The following is a 24,870-nucleotide window of genomic DNA, read 5'->3' on the forward strand; positions in this document are numbered from 1 at the left end:
CTTTTCTCGCAAAAGTCACAGGCATACTTTTTGTCTTCATGGCTGAGACATTTGTGTGTCTCGAGGTCGGATGAAGTGGTGAATGATCCCCCACACTGCTGACAGCTGGGAGGTCTGCTTGTGGTTTTCTGTTTACACAAAGAATGAAGAGAGAGAGAGAGAGAGGGAGACATATTTCTTTAAATAACATGTCATAATCATGGTTTCCACAGATGCAGGATCTAGCGTCTCTGCAGCAGCTGGAGGATCAGCGGCTCATCTGAGGATCCCTGAATGCACCACATCCTCAGCTTTCCTAATGTCAAAACTTGTCTTTTCGTTTGCCCCTCAGCAGCAGCTGCGCTTCTTGATCATAACTAATTCAACAACAGAAACAATTTAGATAGAAAACTTCCATTAAAATATCTGGCTTTCAGGTCACGGCAGAATTTATTTCCACAACCAGAAGCCACTTTTTTTCTGTCCTATCGTTGGATGCTGGAAGGCCTTTGACAGAGTTGAATGGACCTTTCTTTTTCCTGTTTTATATTAATTTAATGTGGGCCATAATTTAATCATTTAGATCAAATCAATTTGTAACAGTCCTAAAGCAGCAGTTATCACTCACTGTTCACCTTCTGGCTTCTTTTCGTTAACCAGAGGAAAAAGACAGGGATGCCCTTTGTCACCTTTGCTGTTTGCAAAGGCGATCGAACCGTTAGCGTCATGTGTACAAGACGATAATGATATTCAGTGAGAAGAGGCGGAGGGAGGGGCAAGATGGCCGCCTGAGCTGAGAGCTCAGTGTTTCCTTAGTGCTGCATTTAAAGTTTTACCTCCATATAGAGAAATTTATTTTTTTTTACTCAGTACTAACATTCAAGGACTGAAGATTCTCTGTATGCAGATGACATAATTCTTTATATAACAGATCCAGAAAATTCTGTATCATATTTGTTTAGTACAATAGAGCAATTTGGAAGTTATTTAAAATAAATGTTAACAAATTAAAAGCTTGTTTCTTGTATGTGACACCAACAGAAAACATGTACAAAAATTTTGTTCTTTTCATTGGACAGCATCAGTTTTTAAATAAATATATAATAATAAATATCACTCCTCACTTAGTCTTCCAAGCTTTAATTTTCTTTTTCAAATGTTACAATGTTACTGATTTTTTTTTTTTTTTTAAGTCATTGAACAAATACATCTCTAAGTTGGTCTAGCCAATTGCCAGCACTATTTTTGTTCAGCCCAATTACGAAACTTTGTGTAATGGTCCTCAGGGAGACAGGACTCACTTTGGGTTCAGATGGAAGTGTGCTAAGAAATTTGGTATAGCTACTGGTGTTTCCATGTACTCCCCTATCCATCACAATGCAGATCTGAAGTATCTTCCAGTGATCAATATCAGTGAGTGGAGAAATTTGGGTATAAAACAGCTTAAAGTTTTGTTTGATAAAAACAAGAAAATAAAGCCATTTCTTGAATTAAAAACACAAGATGGTATTCCTAACACAGACATCTTCAAATATCTACAAATTCACAATGCCATTCTTGCACTTATTAATGAAAATAAGTTGATTTTTAACTCATCTGAAGTAATAGATGTATTATTGTCCTCAGTGACAATTAAAGGTAAAATTGTGGAAATATGCCAAGGAAGTCATGACTGTTATAAAGTAACTACAGATGTTGATAATATTTGTGAAATAGTTCATAAATACGGTGTAGCGCAAATTTAAACATTGTTTGGATGGTCTTAATTAAGTTGTAACTGATGATTATAGTACCTTGTTATATGCTTAATGAACACTTTGTAAACCATTTAAAAACATTATTTGGATTATTATTATTATTATTATTTGATATTACAAAGTTACAACTATTGGTTTTATTAATTAGTTAATGATAAAAACCGCAAGCGGTGATTCTGAGTTGAAGCTGAAACCAACCATTACAAGTTGAAAGCTTCAACAATTTACTTAAATATATTCAACTTTATAAAAGCCATCTAAATTATGTTTGTAAACCTTTAATCAAATGTGTGTTAAACATCTACAAACATTACATAGCCAGATGGAGCAGATAGTTAATATCACTGTTAATGGCAAATAACTGGTTTATAAACAAACTATTAACATTATTTTAATGGCTGTACAAAGTTACTACAGATTATAACAATATTTGTTAAATAGTTAAAAAATACTATGTATCACAACTTTAAACATTATTTGGATGACCTTTAGAAAGTTGCAACTGATGATTACAATATCTTGTTAATTGGCTAATAACCAGTTATTAACCATTAACACAGTGTTATAAACTATCTGCTCCATCTATCTACGTAATGTTTGTAGATGGTTAACAAGTGATTTCTCAAAGATTTACAAATAATTTGTAATGTTTTAAACAATAAACTGTTAATAAGGAGTTTACTGTATAATAAATAAAGATTATTAATTATCATTTAATTGGAAAAACTGGAAAACAACTATTAAGTGAAGATAAATTAACCATCAGTTACCATTTATAGATTAAATGATGGTTATTATAAACATGATTAAACAGATCAAATGGATAACGTGTCTACTTTTGTGTCATGACATTATTATTTCAATCCCATCTGTTGTCACAATGTCTCAACATGAAGTTAGAAACACTCGAGCTAACAGGCTCATGTGATCAGCACGTCGTTTTTCTCACCTCCTGTGAAGAACTCATGTTTCTGACTCCAACTTCAACTCAGCTGACCTGGACTGAGGCTGAATGTCCCAGCATGCCCCTCTCCTCCTCCGCCATACATTCTTCCTCTTCCTGCCGCTCAGCTGTGACATCATCAAAGAGAAACAGCCATCAGGACAGAGACACAAGCCGCCAAACATGTACTGAAATAACAACAAGGTCCATGTGGTTGTGTGTAGACTGAGGGATTAGAAATGTAGCTTCATTCATGTGGATTCTACAGAGTCACCCAAGGCTCACCGCATTTTTTTTTTTTTTTGGTCTTCTCTCACAATTAATTTCGTGCAGCCCTGCGTTCCAGTACCCATACTACCATACTATTTAGTATGCAAGAAAAAGAATGAGTATGTCCCAGTACATAGTATGTCAGATGCAGTACACCAAGCAAGAAGGTCGGAGGTCAGGGAGGACGGATGGAGTGTGTCCCAATAGTATGCACACACATGCATACTGCATACTACACTGCATACTTTGTAAGGGCAGCTGCAGTACATACTACAAGTAAAAAGTAGCAGTATGCGATTTTGGAACACAGGGCAGGTCTTCTGTGGTGTTGACAGCGCAGGACACTGCAGTGCATGCTGGGGTTTGTAGTATCTTTATAGCAATATGAAACTGGGCCAGGATCAATTGAAATTCAAAAATCATATCACACGGGCCTGATCTGGTCCCCGGGCCTTGAGTTTGACTCTCAGGTTTCAAAAGGATCTTTTAGCTCCGACCGGTCCCTCAAGGCCTGCAGGTTTCTGTTTCTGTTTCAGCTCCACTCTTCCACACCTGATCCACACCTGATCCCTTTGGCTGATTGGTTGGAACAGATCCACCTGAACAGAGGCTCTGTGTCTGCCTGCTATTCAAATGCTTCCTCTGTGGTCCAAACACAGGTGGGCAGCTGTCTGTCTGTCTGTCTGTCTGTCTGTCTGCTCACACCTAGCAGTAACATGCATCTCCACCTGTCTTACCCGCCCACCTGCGATCAGAGGTCACTTTCCCGCTCCATATGCAAATTAAACATGTCATGACATCATTTCAGAGAGAGAGACTGTGATTGTCATATTCATAAGTTCCAGCAGCAGTGCATTTAAAATCCACATGATCCACTGTGTGCATGTGTGTGTGTGTGTGTGTGTGTGAGGAGGAGGTCAGAGTCTCCTGTGTGTCCTACCTGTCCTCAGGTGAGTCTCCTCTCCCGGCCCACAGAGCCGAGGGAAGCCGAGAGGAGGAAGCTGCTTTGTTGTGTTCACCGTCCGTCCGCCATGTTGCTTCAGTCCCGCTGCTTCTCCTCTCCTCCTGCGGGGCAGACGCGACGCTGCGGCGGCACACACCTGCTGGCCGGAGCCGCTCTGAGGACTCCGAGCTCCGGACCTCGGGGATTCTTCCAGAAGCGAAGCGGAGCCGCACAGCTGGAGGAGGAAGCGGCCTTTGGCTCAGCGGCTCTGCGGCAGTGTGCTGCTGCTGCTGCTGCTGCGGGGCGACCGCACATCTCGCGAGAGAAGACGCGAACACGTCGATGGACCTTGCCATGTTTTTCTTTTTTTCTTTTTCTTTCTTCTTCTTCTCTTCCTGTTCAGTGTGAGCGCTGAGAAGCTGCATGGAGGCGCATTTTTAATCTGTGTGACTCGGAGCTGAACATGAGAATCTGTCCGTGAATGAAGCGCACAGCGACATCTGGTGGTCGGCTGGAAGTACTGCATCCATTTAAACTCGGGTTTAACGGCTGCATTTTTAAATCCTCCCACAGCTGAGTCTGCGTGTTGGTCACCGTTTATTATCCACATCTGGAGTCACATCTAAAAAAAAATCTTCTACCGAGAAAAAGGTCATATTTTCAAATTATATTTTAAAACAGTAAAGATATATATAATATGTAAAACTGAATGTTGGAAGCAGTTTGCTGTGCCATGATGACCTGAGCTCTGACCTGTTTCTGCAGTTTCACAATGAATTTGATGTGTTTTTAAAAATGATGGGGCTAAAAATATCTGGATATGGTATACAAATAAACTTGCCTTGCCTTGCCTTGGATATCTAAAGACTGAGAAGATATAAAATAGATCAATGTGTCTATTATCCCTCGAGCTCTGCTTTAAAGGTAGAACGAGTTGGATTTTCTTTGAAAAAAAAAACAAAACAAAACTAGTCATAAGTCACAAATACACAAGAAAACAGATTTCCTTGTCCTTTCTGTCTGCGGCTCCATGTGTGTTGACTCTGCTGGCCTGCAGCCGATGATGATGCACCTGTCCGATACAGCAGAAGCTGCTGAAAATGTACAAAAACACGTCTGTCTGTTTAAAACTGTGGGAGTGAACAGAGCGAATGACACTCACCTCCCTCATGGCTGATTGTATAGGCATTTTGTGACAAAAAGGGGGTGAACCTAGGAAAAATTGCAACAGAAACTCTTTCAACTTTTTTAGTCTCATAAGATCGAATCGAATCGATTGACAATCCTTACAACTTATTTCTCATTGAAAAGGGGACTAATCAGGCTTCCTAACAGCATAAAAGACAACATCAATTGGTATTGTTTAATGGGAGAAATGATTAACTGAAAAAAATATTGCAGGGGATTTTGTCAAAAAAAAAATTGGTCGCTTCCCACACAATTACCGGTGTCACTCATTCCAGAAATGCAGGATCCTTACAAGTTGTATCTCACTGGAAAGAGGACGAATCAGGCTTTACAACGGTATAAGATACAACACTATTGGGTATAAATAAAGGGGAGAAATTATAGACTGAAAAAGCGGTGCAGAACTTTTTGCCTAGTTTACATAAATCATTGTTTTAACATGGGTGTCGATGGGACATCACCTATTTCAGCATTTTTCAATACTTTCCACCACTGGGATTTCTTAGGACTTTTGATATGTTACAACCAACATACTTATGAGCTAAAAAAGTTGAAAAAGTTTCTGTTGCAATTTTTCTTAGGTCACTTTGCATAATGCCCGTCCAACCTGGCAACAGTGACTACAGGGAGCAGGAAGGTTTTATTAGCAATCCTTTGAAGATGCATATCATGCATAAGACAAGGCAACGTAAAAACACCAGCAGGAGTTAATACAAAAGCAACAATTTACAGCTGTAAAGAAATATGACAAACAGCTGTGACTGTAAAGCAAAAAGCAAATGACGTTCAAACTTCCCAAAGATCACATCATGTTTCTTTTTCCTGAATATCAGTTTATGCTGTGAGTGTACTTTTTACATTTGACTGAATAAACAATTGTGCAAAATTACAATTACAATTACGATTCACTTTCATCCAAAGCGACGTACATATGAGTTTTTTATACACCAACAAGCAAAGATCAATAACATCAAGAGCCACAAAGCTCTGGTTCTGGTCCAGAGGACAGAGGAGCTACAGGGCAGAGACAGAGGCATGGAGGAGGGAGGAAAGCATAAAGGTAATTTTTTATTAGTCTGTATAGTTCCACAGTCCATCAGGTGAGCAGGTGTTCCCTGAAGAGCTGGGTTTAGTCTCCTCTTAAAGCCTGAGAGGGACTCTGCAGGTCGAGAGGTGTTTGGTGGCTCGTTCCTCCAGCGAGGAGCCACAGAGGAGCAGAGTCCAGCTGCGGGTTCAGGGCCTCGTTGTTGTGCTGGAGGCTCCAGGCGTCGCTGCACGGAGGAGCGACGAGGCCGGGAGGGAGCGAACACCTGGAGGAGGGAGTCCAGGTGGGCAGGAGCAGGTCTGGCTGCTGCTCTGTAGGCAGCAGAGAGAGGAGGTGGTGGAGGGATATGAGCGGCGGAGCAACATCAGCTGTTTTTGGGATGACTGAAGACCAGACAGGAGCCCTACCAGGAAGGAGCTGCAGGAACTACAAGCACCTGGACCAGGAGTCATGCTGCAGGTTCACCCAGGTGTGGTCTGATCCTCCTGATGTTGTTCAGGACAAATCAGCTTGAGCGCCACGGAGGTCACATGATCCTCAAAGGCCAGCTGGGAGTCGAGTTTCTGGCGGATTCTGTGGGAGCGAGCTGAGCAGAATCCACTGGATCCTGATCTGGTGCTGTGCAGAGGGACCGGCTGGGAGGACGAGGAGCTTGGCCTCTGACGACAAATCACTTTGTTAAATAGACAAGTCATGCATCGTCTCTCAGCTGTCAGCGTTATGTCGCCGCAGCAAATTTCAGCCTTTAGATGTTGTTTTATCTGTTTTTATTGTCCATTAAGTTCAGCTCATGTTCATTACTAAACATTAAAATCTCAGCAGTGAAACACAAGACGTCAGTTCCATCAGTTCATTGGTGATCCTAAACTCAGAGCTCAGCTGAGGACTGCTGTATGTCTCCACCCAAGGCTGTAACGCCCATATACATTGAGAGGTACAGGTCCCCCCCAATGTTCAGGCACTCCAAAAATATTGCTGGAATATATTAGCAATTCAATGTTCAGGCATTCCCAAAATGTCTGCCCCCCCCAATGCTGGAATGGTGGGTTCGACCCTGTCTCCACCATCAACATGATTGATTCAGTCTAAGCCTGTTCCGGCTTTAAGAGATAATTCTGGAGGTGATGTGTCTTTATCCTTCTAGTCAAGATTCTTGTTCCTGTTTAATTTCTCCTGGTGGATCTGGTTGGATGGGGTGCGGGGTGGACACGGTGGAGGTGCTCTGCTCAGTTTGGACGCAGCGGTGCCTCTTGAGCTGGAAGGACCGGGCGAAGTTCCTCTTGCACAGGTCGCACCAGTACGGTTTCTCCCCGGTGTGGACGCGCTGGTGCTCCTGGAACGCCCCCGGGTGTTTGTAGCTCTTACTGCACAGGTCGCACCAGTACGGCCGCTCTCCGGTGTGCGTTCGCTTGTGCAAGCTGAGCGCGCCCTGCTGGGTGAAGCTCTTTCCACACAGGCCGCAGACGTACGGCTTCTCCCCGGTGTGGATGCGCTCGTGCTGCTTGTAGTGACTCGAGGTGCTGAAGCTCTTCCCGCACTCGTCGCAGCGGTACGGCTTCACCCCGCTGTGGATTCGCAGGTGTTCTCTGAGGTTGCTGGCGTTGCCGAACGTCTTCCCGCACAGTCGGCAGCTGTACGGCCTGGCTCCGGTGTGAGTGTGCTGGTGCTGTCTGAAGTTACTGGACTGGGTGAAGCTCTTCCCGCACTGGTCGCAGAAGTACGGTTTCTCTCCGGTGTGGATCCGCTGGTGCGTCCTGTAGTGACTCGAGTGGCCGAAACGCTTCCCGCACTCTTCGCAGGTGTACGGTTTCTCTCCGGTGTGAACGCGCTGGTGCACCTTTAAGGACGACGGCTGGTCGAAGGTCTTCCCGCACTGCTCGCAGCGATACGGTTTCTCCGCGGTACCAAGGCGTTCTGGTTTCTTCTTGGCGGAGACGCTGCTGGACTTTTTCTCACAGAAGTGTTTCTCAAGGTCGGACGGGGAAGCAAACGATCCCCCACACTGCTGACACAGGTAAGGCTTACAGAGAAACAAGGAAGGAGAAAGAGACAGATTTCTTCATGTAACATCATGTCATAATACTATTGGTCATTACACAACAACAACAAAAAAAATCATACATTCTGTGTTCCATTTACGGTCATAACATGTCTATCTTCTTCTCAGGCCAGTCAAAAATAATTTCTGGGTTCCGGTTCCCGACCGAATGTCCCATTTAACCCCCGAGTCAGGTTATTTTATTGGCCTCTGTGTAAAAATAAAATTAAAAAAATAAAATAAAGGCACTATGCAACCGAGTGGGACCTTATTGGCATTGGTCAAAAGTTAAGCAGGCTTTTATTTTGATGTATGTTGCACTCGCCTTATTTGTGACGTTCTCACGTAACTCGCGTAACAGAGACCCCTCCCTCTGCTAGTAATAACGTTGCTCCGTCCGTTAAAAAGGTGGGAACTTATGCAAATATTGAATTAATTATATTTATTTAAAAGCAACCCATGCATTGCTTCTGAAAATAAAAAAAAAAAAGAATAAAATAAAATAAATCCCCCCTACCCATCCTTAAAATGCAAATAAAATAAAAAAATAAAATAAAATAAATTCCCTACCTATTCATGCCCTTAAATGACAAAGAACCGGAACCCAAGGTATTTTTTTTGGTTGGCCTCACCTCCTGTGAAGAACTCATGTCGCTGCCTCGGTTTCCGACTCCAACTTCAACTCAGCTGATCTGAAGCGAGGCCGAGCGTCCCAGCATGCCCCTCTGCTCCTCCGCCAGACGTTCTTCCTCTTCCCACCGCTTAGCTGTGACATCATCAAAGAGAGACAGCCATCAGGACAGAGAACACTCAAGGCAATAAACAAAGCCACAAGCTCGGCTAACACATTTTTAAAGTTTGTTGGTTTTTTTTTTTGCCCTCTCTCTCAGTACTTTTCTAATACTAACTTTAATCCTAGAAGTAATAAGTCGTGCTTGCTGAGTTGCAGCTCCTCACAGTTCATACAGGGAGGTGCAGATTTCACTTTCTTTTTTTTTTTTTTTAAACTTTTTTTTACTTTTTTCCAAGCATTTTTGAGTATCATAATTTAATCATTAACAGAAAACGCCACATGAAACTTTCAGGGCTGAAAAACAAACTTGAGCTCAAAACGGCAGCCGAGTCAGTTTCACATTCATCCTCACGATCCTAAACCAAAATCTGATTTTTCTTCAGCAGGATTTTTTCTGTGATCAACTTTGAGCATCAAAGTGTTGGGAAAAATGAAAAAAAGGAACCACTGCTGGTGTCCTAGAGGTGTAGCATGTTTTGTGATAATTAAAAAAAAAAAAAAAAGCTCAGGTATTAAATCAAATCATCAATCAAATCATATGACTTGTATCACATGACTTAGCAATTAATACAATTAGTCTTCTCAGGATTTTTTTTTTTTTTTTTTTTACATAACAATTGACTCTTGAAAACACAGCCAAATTTCTAGAAGAATGCTGTGAAACTGTGAAATTCAGCATAATTTCTACAAACTGTGTCATAAAACACACACGGATATAAACATTTTGTTTTGTCATGAGCAGACATTTTTTTGGCAGTAGAGCTTCTTTACCTTGTTGAATAAATAAAACATATTCCCCATAATCCCTAATCCAAAAACAGTCCCATTCAAAATATGTGAAAGAGCCCTCCCGCTCCTGCACACTCACTCACACACTCACACACACACACACACACACACACACACACACACACACACTGAGCTCTCTGCTCAGACTCAGAATCAGAAATAATCTGAGTCTACGTGCAGTTTTTTTTTTTCCAGTTTATTCCCGTTATTTCCCGCAGAAACTTTCCGTGTGTGAAGCTGCAGCTGTGCCTGCACACAGCGCCCCCTGCAGGAGCTCCTGCACCTCCTCTGTGCGATGCAAACTGAAACCACAACGTGTTGCCTTCAGTGTCGTCACGGAAACTCCAGCACTCTACCGGGAGTCTCCCGCAACAGACAGAGGGTCCATCAGCTTCATTTTTTTTCATACCAGAGCTTCACTAAAATAACAGCGCCGAGGCCGAGCCGAGCCGAGCCGAGCCGAGCCGCCGGCCCCGGGCTCCTCGCTGCGGTCCGGCCGGCCTGCGGCTCCCCGGGCCGGGTGTCAGTCTTTCCGCTTGACCGGTTGGCAGAGAAGCTCTCTCAGGTTCCGGTTTGTGCTCTGAAGTTTCTCCAAACAGTAACTTCATGTTTTAAATCTGATCGATGCGGTAAAAGTCCAGTTTATCCGGAGCTGGCTGGCCGGCTGCCCGCTCCGCTCCGCCATCTTCCCGGAGCCCGCAGCGCCTCGGAGGAGCGGCTCCGCCCCGGCGCACCGGATCAGCCGAGCGGCTCCTGCGGATCAGCATCAGCCGCCGTCTCCGCCAGCGAGGTGTGTGTGCGTATGTGTGAATGTGTGTGAGTGTGTATATGTGTGTGTGTGCCGCTGAGCTCCTACCGCTTTGCTCCGCTCAGAGTCCGTCCGCCATGTTGCCTCGGTGCCTCTCCGGGTTGCCAGATCCGCTCAGAGGAAGAAGCGAAGCAGGGCGGAGGAGGCAACCTGGCTCTCAGATTAGGGAGAAAAAAAAAAAAAAAAAAACCTTAACCTGCTGGGGGAACGCCAGCTGCAGATTACACTCTCTTCATTATTCATCTCATATCTACTTTTATAGAAGAAACCAGATTATTCACCTCAGCGTCTGCAGAGGAAACCGCAAATGTCCCTGAACGCACCACGCTCTGTTAAAAAACATATTTATGATAATAATAATAATAATAATGTGAAAAAATATTGACAGCTGCTAAAACTACTACTGCTACTAATAATAAGGATAAATATATCTAACAATAATAATGATAAACATGAGGCAACAAATGTTTCCAGAAAAGTGATTTGTTATATTTTTATTTATTTAAAGGAACATTCAGACTCTTTTCCACAGAGAGTTGGAGACACGGCGAAGATTAAAGTGTTTCATCTGATGCACTGATCCAGTCCGTCAGTCTGCAGGGAAGAGACATTACAGAGCCGGGGACGGGGATTAACGTCTGAAATTATGAGGAAAAAACTTTAAAATTCTGAGATTATAAAGTCACACATTTGCAAAAAAAAAAAAAAAAAAAAAAAAAAAAAAAGAAGAAGAAATTCAGAGATTAACTTCATAAATTGGTGAGAAAAAAACTTTAAAATTCTGAGATTATAGTCACACATTTGCGAAAAAATAACTAAGAAATTGTTAGATTAAATTCATAAATTTGTGAGAAAAAAACTTGAAAATTCTGAGATTAGAAAGTCACATTTTCGAGAAAATTACAGAAATTCTGGGATTAAATTCATAAATTTGTGAGAAAAAACTTGAAAATTCTGAGATTATAAAGTCACACATTTGCGAAAAAATAACAGAAATTCTTAGATTAAATTCATAAATTCGTGAGAAAAAAACTTGAAAATTCTGAAATTATAGTCACATTTGCGAGAAAATTACAGAAATTCTGAGATAAATTCATAAATTTGTGAAAAAAGTGAAAATTTTGAGATTATAGTCACAAATTTGCAAGGAAAAACCTGAAATTTTGAAATTTAACTTGAAAAATTATGAGAAAAAAAAACTCACTAATTTGTGAGAACGAAACTCAAAAATGTATGTTTGTGTTTATATTAGCAGATAAACACACATCAGAACCAAAACTATTTTTTCTGAGTTTTTTCTAATAAATGTGAGGCTCTTTTCTTGTAAACTTGCCACTTTAATCTGGAATATTCTGAGTTTTTTTCCTCAGAATATTACCAATTGCTCCTTTGTACCAGCCTGATTTTGGAGAAAAACAAAAAAAAAGAGTAGACACAGAGGCCAACGTTTTTCTTTTAATTCAATTTATTCAAAATATTTTCTTGTAGAAAAAAAAAAACTGACAACAGCAACATCAGTAAAATAATAGAAAATAACAACAGTAATAATGATCAGGCAAAAAAACAAAAAACAAAAGAACACAGTCCTGGATGTGCATAATCCAGTACCAACAGCAGCATCAGTCGTGTGGATTAAATGAGCTCAGAGCTGGAACCGCGTGTCTGGGTTTTACAGCTTATCCAAAAATTAATCTGCACATCAACACACACACACACACACACACACACACTCACACACACACAGATACACGTTTCAAACGTCACTGGATGCACCTGAAGTGATGGAGGAAGTTCTCAGATCTGTTACTTCAGTGAATGTTGCAAATACCACCGTGTAAAAATACTTTGTTACGAGTAAAAATCCTGCATTTCATGTCATTGGATTATAATTATCGATGCATTGATGTGCATTAATCACTTTATTGTTGCAGCTGGTAAAAGGTGGAGCTCATTTTAATGACTTCATACACTCAGTGTCACTTCATCAGCTCCACCTGTATAATCTAATCTAATCTAATCCAGTCCAGCTGTTGTGCCATACAGTTTCCTCTCCCGCTGCCTAGAATGCTCAGCTTGTCTTGTTGTCACGGTAACAGAGGTGTTCATTCACTTCTATGTTTGGCATTGAGCTCATAGTTAGTGCTGCACTTTACTGACAGCTGTTTCCACTATTCTGTCCCCCCTCATTGTATATAAATAGTGAGGGACAAAAAATGAGAAACCCCTCTCAGTATAATGCAGTCCAGTAGCAGACCTCTGCAAACTACAACCTCAGTAATAAACACAGAATTAAAGAGGCACATTCTGCACAAGGTCAACACAAACTGAACTTTATCAACTGAACATTATAAAGCTGGAGCTGAGGAAGGATACACCTACATATAAAGTATATTAACCTGTAAATATATTTTATTAGTTGATTTATAATTAGTATTAATAATCTAATCTGCGAAGTAACTGGTAACTGAAGCTTTCAAATAAATGTAGTGGAGTAAAAATTGCATTGTTTCCCTCTGAAATGTAGTGGAGTAGAAATGTAAAGTAGCTTGAAATGGAAATACTCAAGTACATATTGTAGCACTGTAGCACCACGAATTAAATAAAGAAATTCTCTATGATAATAATTCTCCCCCCCAAAAAAGTCCCATCAAAAATTTAAAATGAAAGAATCTATTTTGAATTCATGAATCATCATCAGCTGTTTGAAGATGGTTAATTCCATGAAGCGATGCGTTCGTGTCGTTCCCGTTCAGCTGGAGTGGCGCCGGCTGCAGGGCGCCGGCGGCGGCGCTCGGCTCCGTTTGGACGCACCGGTGCCTCTTCAGCTGACACAGCTGGGAGAAGTTCTTCTTGCACTGGTCGCACCAGTACGGCTTCTCCCCGGTGTGGATGCGCTTGTGCGCGTAGATCTGACTGTACTGTTTGAAGGACTTCCCGCAGAGTTCGCAGGCGTACGGTTTCTCTCCGGTGTGCACGCGCCTGTGCACCGTCAGCGCGCCCACGTGCGTGAAGCTCTTCCCGCAGAGCTCGCAGCCGTACGGTTTCTCCCCGGTGTGCAGACGCTGGTGCCGCCTGAAGGCGTTCAGGTGGTTGAAGCTCCGGCCGCAGTGCTCGCAGCCGTACGGCCTCTCCCCGGTGTGGATGCTCTTGTGGGCCTTGAGCGACTGCTGCTGCGCGAAGCTCTTCCCGCACAGGTCGCAGCTGTACGGCTTCTCCCCGGTGTGGACCCTCTGGTGCCGCTGGAGCTTCGACGGCGTTTCGAAGGATTTGTCACACTGCTGACAGCGGTGAGCTCGGCCTGCGTCTCTCTGCTGACACTGAACAGGACGGAGAAAGAAAGAGAGAGTCCAAGTGTCATTACCTCACATTATATCATATTACTACTGACCATGAAACCAAAAAGTGTAGCATACCGTATTTCACCAATTGATCGCCGGGCCGCAAATAGCCGCCTGGTTCTTTTAAACTCCTGGGGTCTGCACCCATTTTGCGTATTAAACGCCCACCCGAATAACCGCCGGGGCGATTATTTGCATTATGTTGAGGTAAACCCAAAATGAGGCTATTCACCTTATATTTGCAGAAGTAAACAGTTAGCCGCACAGTAACTGTGCTGCACTTCCGTTTTCTGTCAAAATAAGAGAGCTAGCTAACGTTAGAAAAAGAAGGGTGTACCGTAATCTTAAATCGACCGACTAACTCTTATTTTGACAGAAAACGGAAGTGTCAGCGGGAACGACTCGCATTGCGCCAATTTGACGGTTTGCACTGTGTTTGTACGTACAGATATGTTTACCTTATGCCTTACAGTACTTTTGTACTAAAAATTATGTTGGACAGTAACTGTCATCACAGTAATGGCCTGGTGCAGGTCTGTGTAAAAATAAATAAAGGCCTGCAGCGAAGAGCCGACTGGTTCTTTTAAACGCCCGGGGTCCAAGTTGATTTTGCATATTAAATGCCCAGGCTGTTAATTGGTGAAATACGGTATATCCTTAAAAATGTCCAGTCACTTCTCTAATAACCTGGGGTATCAATATTTGGCTTCATGATTTGATTCGTCCTCTGTGTGAATCAGACAGCTTCAGATCTGCTGGGAGGTTTATTTTTTCACTTTGACGGAGCCAGGCTAACGACTCCTATAGACTTCAAGTCTTTATGCGGGAACGGGAAATGCTACCCCTAGGAACTGAACCACTGGACATCCAGAGGTGGACATGGTGTCCAACGTTGTTCCTCGTCATGACAAAAGTAAGGTCTTGTTTCATAACCTTTCGATTTTGATGGCAAAACTTTCATCAAAATTGGTAGATGTTTTTATTTTATGTCGTTGGCAAATGCCCCCATGTAAGCGGGATAATTGGCTAGATTCCAACATGAACTGATGCCCCTTTTCCACCAACAAGAACCTGGTGCTGGTTCAGTGCTGGTTCTAGAGCCGGTGCTTAACTGGTGCCAACAAAGAACCGGTTTGCTTTTCCACCGGCCAAGAACCAAGCGGAGCCACGTCAGAGTCACGTCATGACGTCATCGTAAAACGTGATCACGTGGGTGTGCGAGACGCTCACTCGGAATCACAACAACAAACATGGAGGACAAATGGACGAGCCGTCGTAGCGATGCAAATACAGCTCGTGTCTTTACAAGCCCACACTGAGATCCAGAGGCGAAAAACGTAATTATTGCCGGCTACCCGGCGTATTCGTGGTCGGAACAAACGACGAGTACGTTTAGCTTTACGTTTATAGCGTTCACTGTTCCTGTTTGGGTCTGTAACCCCGCCCACCAATGACGTGGTGGGTCGTGTCATCGGTTCTTTCTCTGGCTCCTGTTTAGCCCCTGCTCCAAGTTGGTGCTGGCCTGGAACCAGTTTGGAACCAGTTTAAGATAAGATAAGATAAGATATTCCTTTATTAGTCCCACGGTGGGGAAATTTCACGCATCACAGCAGCAAAGTGGATAGCAAGATACGAAGCACAATTTACACAATTAACAGTATATACAGATAACAGTACCAAGAGCAATATAAACACTGTAAACAAGGAATGTAGAAAAATACTATGTGAACAATTTAAACCACAGAAGAAAAAAACCTGGGGGACAACACACTCCGGAGGTTCAGGGTTAGTGTGAACCCACGAGACCAAGTGGCAGAACCTGACTCCCGGACCTGGGTCTCAGGAACTGTCACACTTGATCCAGCCTTATGGGTTCACCTTATGTGGGGGGGTTAAGGTGCTGAGAATGTGCATTCTAGTGCAGTCGGTGCAGACCTGGAGAGTGTGTGGTCTACTGGGAGCACTGCTTGTTATAGAGTCTGACGGCTGCAGGAAGGAAGGACCTGCGATAACGTTCCTTCACACACTTTGGGTGAAGCAGTCTGTCGCTGAAGGAGCTCTCCAGTGTAGTTAAAGTGTCCTGCAGGGGGTGGGAGTCGTTCACAATCATGGATGACAGCTTAGCCATCATCCTCCTCTCACCTACCACCTCCACTGAGTCAAGGGGGCATCCCAGGACAGAGCTGGCCTTCCTGATCAGTTCATCAAGTCTCTTTCTGTCAGCCGTCGAGATGCTGGTCCCCCAGCAGACCACTCCATAAAAGATGGCTGATGCCACCACGGTGTCATAAAAGGTCTTCAGGAGTGCCCCCTGCACTCCAAAAGACCTCAGTCTCCTGAGCAGATAGAGTCTGCTCTGGCCTTTCTTATAAAGTGCAGTTGTGTTGTGGCTCCAGTCCAGTTTATTGTTCAGGTGAACACCCAGGTATTTATAAGATGTCACCATCTCAATATCCGTTCCCTTGATGTTCACCGGTGTCGGGGGGCAGAGTGCTCGTCTGCGGAAATCCACCACCAGTTCTTTGGTTTTCCCCGCGTTGATCTGGAGGCAGTTCCGCTGGCACCAGTCCACAAAGTCCTGCGTCAGTTCTCTGTACTCTTTGTCGTCCCCATCTGTGATGAGGCCGACGACTGCAGAGTCATCAGAGAACTTCTGCAGGTGACAGGTGGGTGTGTTGTATGAGAAGTCTGCAGTATAGAGGGTGAAGAGGAACGGAGCCAGGACCGTTCCCTGCGGGGCCCCCGTGCTGCAGACAACCGTGTCGGACACACAGTCCCTGGTCCTCACATACTGTGGACGGTTGTGAGATAGTCCAGAATCCAGTGTGTGAGGTGATGGTCCACCCCGGTGTGCTCCAGCTTGTCTCTCAGCTCCAGCTTGGAACCAGTTTGGCCCGTGCTACAGCAACAAACCTGACCTACATATGTTTTTGGTTGGAATGCAAACCTGCAGAGTGCCGGGCCTCCGAGGCTCGTGGTTCCCCACCCCGCTAAACAGAACTCAGCTTAAGACAGGTGGTACTGCAACGTGGGTCAGGCGCTTTGTGGGCATTTAATATCAATCAATCAATCAATCAATCAATCAATAGAGTTATTTTTGAGCTCTTTTTCTGCTGCCACATCGACAGCCAATCGTACAGCAGGGAGACCAACATGTGGTGTGAGTCTGAAGAAGCTGCACCACAGAAAGGGCCACTTCAAACCACCGGAAGCACCAGCACCCTGCTCCGCCCTCTCAGATGGCACCGCCCCACGGACCTGACCGGACCGGACCGAGCCTCGGGCCGCACATTTCTGTCTGAGCTCGACCTGAGACGGGAGCAGAGTCACCGAGCCTGTCCTGAGCCGCAGATTTAGCTCGTCCTCCATCGCGGAGCAACATTTACCACCTGAGACAGCCCACGTGTTGCCTCAGCGGCGTCACGTAAACCCCAGCACTGTCCAGGCTCGACAAGCCCGGAACAGACAGCAGGTCTGTGACTGACCCCGAGCCGAACCCCAAGATCATCTCTGGATTTTTGTCCGACCCCGTGCAAAGGGGTGTCCACAAGCTTTACAGGCCATGACCCCGTAAAAAAATAAATCATAACCAGTGCAATCACACACTATTGCTTAAGATATGATTGGACTCTGATTATATTATTATTAATATTATGATAATATTCTGGTTTCTGTCGGTTCTGTCCTAAGAAGAACACTCCTAAGACTGTAAATGAGACATTATGATTATTAGATAAATTTTGTGATGATAAGCGAAATTGCTTTTTTAGTCCATGTGTTGAAAAAAATCTCAACATTTTCGGAGTCAGGCAGAAACAAACTGCATGCTAAATATTTTGTGTGGAATTGATTTATCACATCTACACTGTAAAACTGAGACAAATCTGTATTTACTCCACAGCATGTGAACTGGAATATGGACGAAAGGCTGAATGAGCGACTCGTGAACAGATTAATCAAATCAAACTGCTGCCTCGTTTAGACTGAGGTTTTGCTCTGTTGATTCCATGTAAACGTGATATTTCTCTCACCTCTTGTGCAGAATTCATGTTGCCGCCTCGGTTTCAGACTCCAGGTTCAGCACAGCTGCAGTGTGAACAGACAAAATATGAAAAAAAAAAAAAAAGATTTTAAAAAGCAGCAGGCAGCAGAGGTTGGGCCAGTTTAGTAAAAGAATATAATGTTAGCTCTTCATTTAACTGTGAATGTGTGTGTGCAACTCATCTCCTGAAAGTAAGCAGTGTGTGTGTGTGTTTTTTTTTTTGTTTTGTTTTGTAAATTGTTTTTATTGAGTTTTGCGGTTTTTACAAGACAGGAAAAAAAAAAGAAAATTTTCAGGTCCACAGATCATAAATGTCATACATTTATATAGAAAAAAATCAAAGAAATAAATAAATTAAAGAAATAAAATAAAGTGTAATAATAATGATATATATATATGCAAACACCGATCAATAAAGATACAAGGACATGCTGGAAATTAGTGAATATGTGTGTGTGTGTGTGTGTGTGTGTGTGTGTGTGTGTGTGTGTGTGTTTAATAAAAACATTCCTCTACAAAACGCTGGAAACATTTTCTGACATGTTTTTAAGAGGATCAAAGAACTTTTCTCTGCTTGTTTGTGTAAATTCACTGACGACAGAAATCCATGATCACAGATCTGCTCTGACTGAACTGTTTCTTGTAATTATTGAAATTAAACTGCATTAATCAGCTTGTTTTAACTGTTTGTTTCTCTTTAACTTGGATCTTTTATGACTTTTGTCATTTTTATGTCCCATCATCCTGCACTAGAGGCTGTAAATTAAAAATTTTAACCAATAAAAACCTTCATAAATCTGTAAACATCCTCTCTCATCCACCTGTCCCTTCAAAATAAAAGTGTGTTTCTCTCCCACTTCCTGTTTCAACAGGAAATACATCAAATGAGGAAAATAAGAGCCGCTTCCTGAGCTCTGCAGCTTCAGGTGGGTTTACCTGAACCCGCAGCTCAGAGTCTCCTGTGTGTCCTACCTGTCCTCAGGTGAGTCTCCTCTCCCGGCCCAGAGAGCCGAGGGAAGCCGAGAGGAGGAAGCTGCTTTGTTGTGTTCACCGTCCGTCCGCCATGTTGTTTCAGTCCCGCTGCTTCTCCTCTCCTCCTGCGGGGCAGACGCGACGCTGCAGCGGCACACACCTGCTGGCCGGAGCCGCTCTGAGGACTCCGAGCTCCGGACCTCGGGGATTCTTCCAGAAGCGAAGCGGAGCCGCACAGCTGGAGGAGGAAGCGGCCTTTGGCTCAGCGGCTCTGCGGCAGTGTGTGCTGCTGCTGCTGCGGAGCGACCGCACATCTCGCGAGAGAAGACGAGAACACGTCGATGGAAACTAACCCAAGAGAAGCGACTCGCCTCTCAAACACAAACAAACAACAAAAAGATAAAATAATAAAATAAATAAACCACTTACCAACCATAATGTCTGAGAGAGCACTTTCTCAGTTTATCTATGAATGTTTATGACTTTGTTGCGGTGATTATTGAGCTGCTGGGTCGCAGTGGCTTTGAAAGCGAAGCGCACAGCGACATCTGGTGGTCGGCCGAAAGTACTGCACCCATTTAAACTAATCACCATAAAGGTTCGTGTCAATATTTAAAATCATTTTATGGAGATAAAGTAATTTACCTATATTAGATTTGAGCATAAAAAACTGATATAAACTGAAACCTAAATCCAGCCCAGCTGTCTCTCCCCATGCTGTGCAGACCTTTTGGGACTGAATCAAGAAATTTCAAGAAAGTCCAGAGAAGAAAAAGATCTTACCACGGAAATCTTTCCTAATCAGAAAAACACTCGAAATCCATTAAAAACTATGAACACATTGTGAATAAATGAGCAGGCAAGGCTGGATTATGACGTGAATGAAGGTTTGAATTTGACAGGGCTAAAAACATCTGGACATCTGAAGACTGAGCATTAATCCACACACACCAAGAATGAGACCGGGTCTTTATTCAGCTCCACAAACGGACTATGATGCGAATGCCACTTGATCAATTTATACAAGATATGTGAGAATTTATGTTACGAGCCAACATTTAAAAATACTGTGCTTTGTAATATTATATTTTCTTCTTTCACATTTTTGTCATTAAAGAGGCATTTCAGCCGCATCATTAAACAATCCAGAAGGATGAGGAAGCGTCTCTTCATCCCAACAGCCTCCACAGTTTGTGGATTTCCATATTCACCCTCTAGTAAAATGCTGTCTGAAGGCCTGGGCTGATGGACGACTTCGTTAAAGAGGCATTTCGGCTTCATTTCAGCAGATTTAGCCTGACTGTCCATCTCACCATTTGGATGTGAAGGAGGCAGACGCTGCAGGTATAGGGCAGTCTCAAGATCAGTTTCTACAGTATCGACTGTCTGGTCTTATTGAGGCTCTGGTCTTATCGGTGAAATTCAACTTATTATTCTGACCATTTTCCATGTGAACTGATGATAAATCGATCATTTCTGGACTTCATCTGTTGTGGCATCGGTCTTCCATAGTTGTGAGGAAAGAGTGAAGTCACTTTTATGTTATGCTCAGGTTCCCCCATTGGCCGGGCATAAAACAGATTATTTTGTGACTGTGGATGCTAAAGATGTTACTACATAAGACAATAAATGGGAGTTAACACAAAGCAGTTTCCAGCTGTAAAATATTAAAACAAATAGCTATGATGTAGAATATACAACAGACGATCAGCAGATGTAATTCATGCTGGAAAAGCACAGTGAAACACACGACCGAGCTCAGCTGAAGACTGCTTTACGTCTCCACCATCAACAAGAACAATTCAGTCTAATCTCGTCCTAAGTTTGTCAACCACGATCTTCAAAACTGGGATCCGCGGCTCTGGAAGAGATCGTTCTGGAAGTGATGTGTCCTCCTCCGTCTAGTCAAGATTGCTGTTTGTCTTGGGATTTCTCTGGAGGCTGTGGTGGGATGGAGGACGGTGGGGTTTGGATGCAGCGGTGCCTCTTCAGCTGAAACGACTGGGAGAAGTTCTTCTTGCACCGGTCGCACCAGTACGGTTTCTCTCCGGTGTGGACGCGCTGATGCGACTGAAACGTGCTCAGCTGGGTGAAGCTTTTACCACACCGGTCGCAGCCGTACGGTTTCTCTCCGGTGTGGATGCGCTCATGCTGCCTGTACATGCTCAGCTGATGGAAACTCTTCCTGCATCGGTCGCAGGTGTACGGTTTCTCCCCGGTGTGGATGCGCTGGTGCTGTCTGTAGTCGCTGGAGTATCTGAACCTCCTCCCGCATTGATCGCAGCGGTACGGTTTCTCTCCGGTGTGGATCCGTTGGTGTTGCCTGTAGTCGCTCGAGTACCGGAACCTCATCCCGCATTGGTCGCAGGTGTACGGTTTCTCTCCGGTGTGGATCCGCTGATGCCGCCTGTATGCGCCTGAATGATTAAAACTCTTCCCACACTGATCGCAGCGGTATGGTTTCTCTCCGGTGTGGATGCGTTGATGTTCTCTGTAGTGACTTGAGATGCTGAAACTCTTCCCGCACAGTTCACAGCGGTACGGTCTCTCTCCGGTGTGAGTGCGTTTGTGTGTCTTTAATGAACCCTGTTGTGTGAAGCTCTTCCCACACTGGTCACAGCTGTAGGGTTTCTTTGCCGCATGAACCCTCTGATGATGCTGCAGCTTCGACGGCGTTTCAAATGATTTGTCGCACTGCTGACAGCGGTGAGGTCTGCTTGTGTCTCTCTGTTTAAAATAGAAAAGAAGAAGAGAGAGAGAGATGTCACAGGTGGCTGGGTTGAAGAGGTTAAACATGAGTATTGCTTAAAAAAATCTTAATAAAAACAACAACAACACATGGGTAGGTTTTGATATGTTGTGTTTCCTTAGCTCCTTGCATCTCCTACACACTGCACAACTTTTGTCTTGGTTGCTGCTTCCCAGACTTTGAATTTTAGGTGCAGCTCAGCGGGAACCCTGTGTTTTTGTTGTTGTGGTTGGTGCCTTGTGAAACAGGAAGTGGGAATCATGCAAAAACGTGAGTCTTTGAGTATTTTCACTGTAAAAGTTTGGTATGTTTTTCTTGGAATCAAGCATAAACCAATTTGAAGCACTTTATATCAATTCAAGCCAACTTTAGTGTAATCAATTCTATTCATTTCTTTTGGCTAATTGGCATTATCAAAAATTGATTCACCAAGGTAAATAATGAATTCTTACACCCTTGTAAAGCCAGGTTAACAAGAACAATCAAGAATGGTTTGACGACAATAACAAAAAGATCTCGAGTGCCAGATTCCACTTTCAAGAGCTGAAATGGAAACGCCAAACTCAAATCAGAGAGATCCAGATCAGCTGGTGGCAACAAAAAGCCGAAGAACTTCACAAGTCTGCAGATTCCCGAGACTTGTGAAAACCAAAGAGCTGTGTGAACCAAGTTGTCCTTCAGCAGGAACTCTGAAAACAACCAACAGTGTTAGCATTCTCGCTGGAAGCGCTGGAAAAAACCATTTCAACAGCTCGCTCCTAAAACAGGAATTACCCCAAGATGTTTCCTTATCTCTCTGGTCTCAGAATCAGAAATTAGAATCAGAGATTGTTAATTGATTTGAGCTCTTGAAAGCGGATTTGCGTTGCATTGGATGTTGGATCTTGTTAAAGGGATGAGACTCAGGTCTGCTTGCTATCGTGCCGAGGATGTGTCTGTCTGTCTTTCCAGTCGTCAGAAACACAAACACAACAAACGAGGACAGAAAACAGAGGAAATGAAATACCCAGAAGCCAGGATAGCCGACGGCGACTTTTTACATTTTCATTGTAAAGCCGGGATGAACCAGGAGCTTTATTGGACTTTTGTCTTATTTAGCATGAGGCCGAAAGTCGGATCCTGTGGTGCCACATAAATACTGATTGATATTTTTTCTCACCTCTTGAGACGAGCTCATTTTGCCGCCTCACTTTCAGACTCCCAGGTCAACACAGCCGTCCTGAAGTGAGGCTGAAGAGAGACAGCCAGTAAGACAGAGAAACCACAACAACAGTAACATACTCATACTGCTAAATGGACTGCACTTCTACAGCGCTTTTCTAGTCTACTGACCACTCAAAGTGTTTAACAAAGTCTGCCTAACATTCACACTGATGGCAGAGGCTACCATGCAAGATGCCAAGCTGTCCATCAGGAGCGGTTAGGGCTTCAGTGTCTTGCTCAAGGACACTTGGACACTCTCTGGAGGAGCCAGGGATCAAACCGGGAACCCTCCAATTACCAGACGACTGCTCTGCCTCCTGAGCCTCGATGCCTCCTACTTCTGATATAAAGCTTAAAAGAACCATGCATTTGTTTGCAGACATAATTATTATAATAGTAATAATACCAATAAAAAGAATCCTCCACTTATATGTAAATTCTGAAATGCAGTGCAGTAAAAAAAAAAAAAAAAAAAAAAAGGATTCTGAGGAAGTAATACACAGAATAATTGAATTGATTTAGAGTAAAGCTGCAGGTCATGAAAAGTTGTCACTCCAAAGTTCAGCTAAATTTTGTTGAGGGAGTAACGGTCATGTCTGTCTCCAGCAGGGTCCCTTGACCTCTGACCTCCAGCTGTGTGAATGAAAATGGGTTCTCTCCCCTTTGCAGACACGCCCACCTTCTGCTAATCCCATGCAGTTTGGGCCCCAAAGCCTGCAGTCCACATGTGTTCTTGTGGCCTGTTGTAAAATGGTGTGTGTGTGCAGACTGGGGCCTAAACAGTCTTGGAGCTGCATCAGTTGCTTTGACTGGAAAGCTGAGACTCTTGTGGATTCAATGAGCCACATTTGATTCCTGTGTGATGATGTTGGCCCCCATAGCAGCCATTTCACTGCAGGCAGAGACTTTTGTCAAACTGGACGTCGCCGGAGAAAATGACCTCTAGTGACCTCTAGGAGAATCACAGCCTCATCAAACTTTACACACACAAACTAGAGGAGGATTCAGAAAACTAAAATCACAGTAAATCGTAATATCAAATCACAATACTTCACAAGAATCACAAGCGTATCATCCCAGGCCTCACTGACTGTGCTGGTCGTGTGTTAACTCTTCTGAATGTTTTACTGGGTTTCTGAGAGACATTCAGTCGAGCAGCCGCCCTTTTATCATCAGTCACTGCAACCCTGAAGCGAGAGAGCAGCTTTCTGCAGAGACAATCTTTGCACAGCCTAAACGTGTAGACACCAAATTGCAGAAGTGGAAAAATCTGCTCACAGATTTTTTTTTTTGTATTATTAGCAGAAATAGTGTATCTTAATGCTGACATTTATTCATTCTAACAGTGTGTGTGTGTGTGTGTGTGTGTGTGTGTGTGTGTGTTTTGGAAAGAAGAGTGCAAATGTTAGTTAAGGCCTCTATATGTGTATTTCTTTACAGTCTAGGCTACTTTTGTCTAATTCAATTAACCTTTAATTACCCAACGCGGCATACAGCAACACACACACACACACACACACACACCTGAGAGCTGCCAAGGACACAGTGCACAGTCTGCACTGCTAACCGCTGAGAGCCCAGTGCCTTGCTCAAGGGCACATCGGTTGTGTTGATGGAGGAGAGAGGCTGTTAGATTTTGGCCAATATAATCCCAGAAATAAACTTTTTTTTTTTTAAAACAATGTGAGGTTTATTGTTCATTTCATTTATTTTCTATTATTTCTATTGCTTCTTCTTCTTCTTCTTCTTCTTTTTAATATTCAGCTTATTTGAGATGCTGCTCCCAGTTCAGAATCAGCTCTGATGCGGGATCAATGTGGCGCTCATTCAAGCTCAGAGGTGTGTGTGTGTGTGTGTGTGTGTGTGTGTCGCTGAACTCCTACCTGCAGCGGCTTCTTCATCAGAGGAGGACGGAGGCTCCTGTGTGTCTGACCTGGACTCAGGTGAGTCTCCTCTCCCGCCGCAGAGAGACGAGGAAACTGCCTCCGTCCGCCATGATGCTGCTCCTCTTCC

At 43.6% G+C, this 24,870-nt stretch overlaps 2 protein-coding genes across 6 annotated transcripts in view; both read right to left on the bottom strand.

Moving 5' to 3' along the window:
* Positions 1 to 19,320, bottom strand: part of LOC115376657 (zinc finger protein 239-like) — a 20,761-nt gene extending 1,441 nt beyond the window's left edge. Inside the window, exons 1-3 of one of the 5 annotated variants that reach the window (XM_030076388.1) lie at positions 18,906 to 19,320; positions 2,686 to 2,807; positions 1 to 128 (exon numbers count right to left, since the gene is read on the bottom strand). The exon at positions 1 to 128 is cut by the window's left edge and continues 1,441 nt beyond it. In XM_030076388.1, coding sequence (XP_029932248.1) covers positions 1 to 128; positions 2,686 to 2,703 — 146 coding nt within the window. In that variant the 5' untranslated portion in view covers positions 2,704 to 2,807; positions 18,906 to 19,320. Of the gene's footprint in view, positions 129 to 2,685; positions 2,808 to 3,889; positions 4,405 to 5,701; positions 8,146 to 8,795; positions 8,930 to 10,154; positions 10,580 to 10,601; positions 10,715 to 18,905 lie in introns of those variants that run through there. The other 4 variants (XM_030076391.1, XM_030076387.1, XM_030076389.1 and 1 more) reach the window with 4 other exon arrangements.
* On the bottom strand, positions 12,776 to 24,870 carry LOC115376736 (zinc finger protein 431-like). Its single transcript, XM_030076511.1, has 5 exons — positions 24,741 to 24,870; positions 22,814 to 22,884; positions 20,908 to 21,632; positions 18,563 to 18,572; positions 12,776 to 13,798 (listed from the first exon to the last, which is right to left on the bottom strand). Exons 2-5 carry the CDS (start codon positions 22,829 to 22,831, stop codon positions 13,235 to 13,237), a joined length of 1,317 nt encoding a protein of 438 aa, XP_029932371.1. The 5' UTR covers positions 22,832 to 22,884; positions 24,741 to 24,870; the 3' UTR covers positions 12,776 to 13,234.

This window comes from Myripristis murdjan, chromosome 18 (assembly GCF_902150065.1).
Source record: "Myripristis murdjan chromosome 18, fMyrMur1.1, whole genome shotgun sequence".
NCBI classification, from domain to species: domain Eukaryota; kingdom Metazoa; phylum Chordata; class Actinopteri; order Holocentriformes; family Holocentridae; genus Myripristis; species Myripristis murdjan.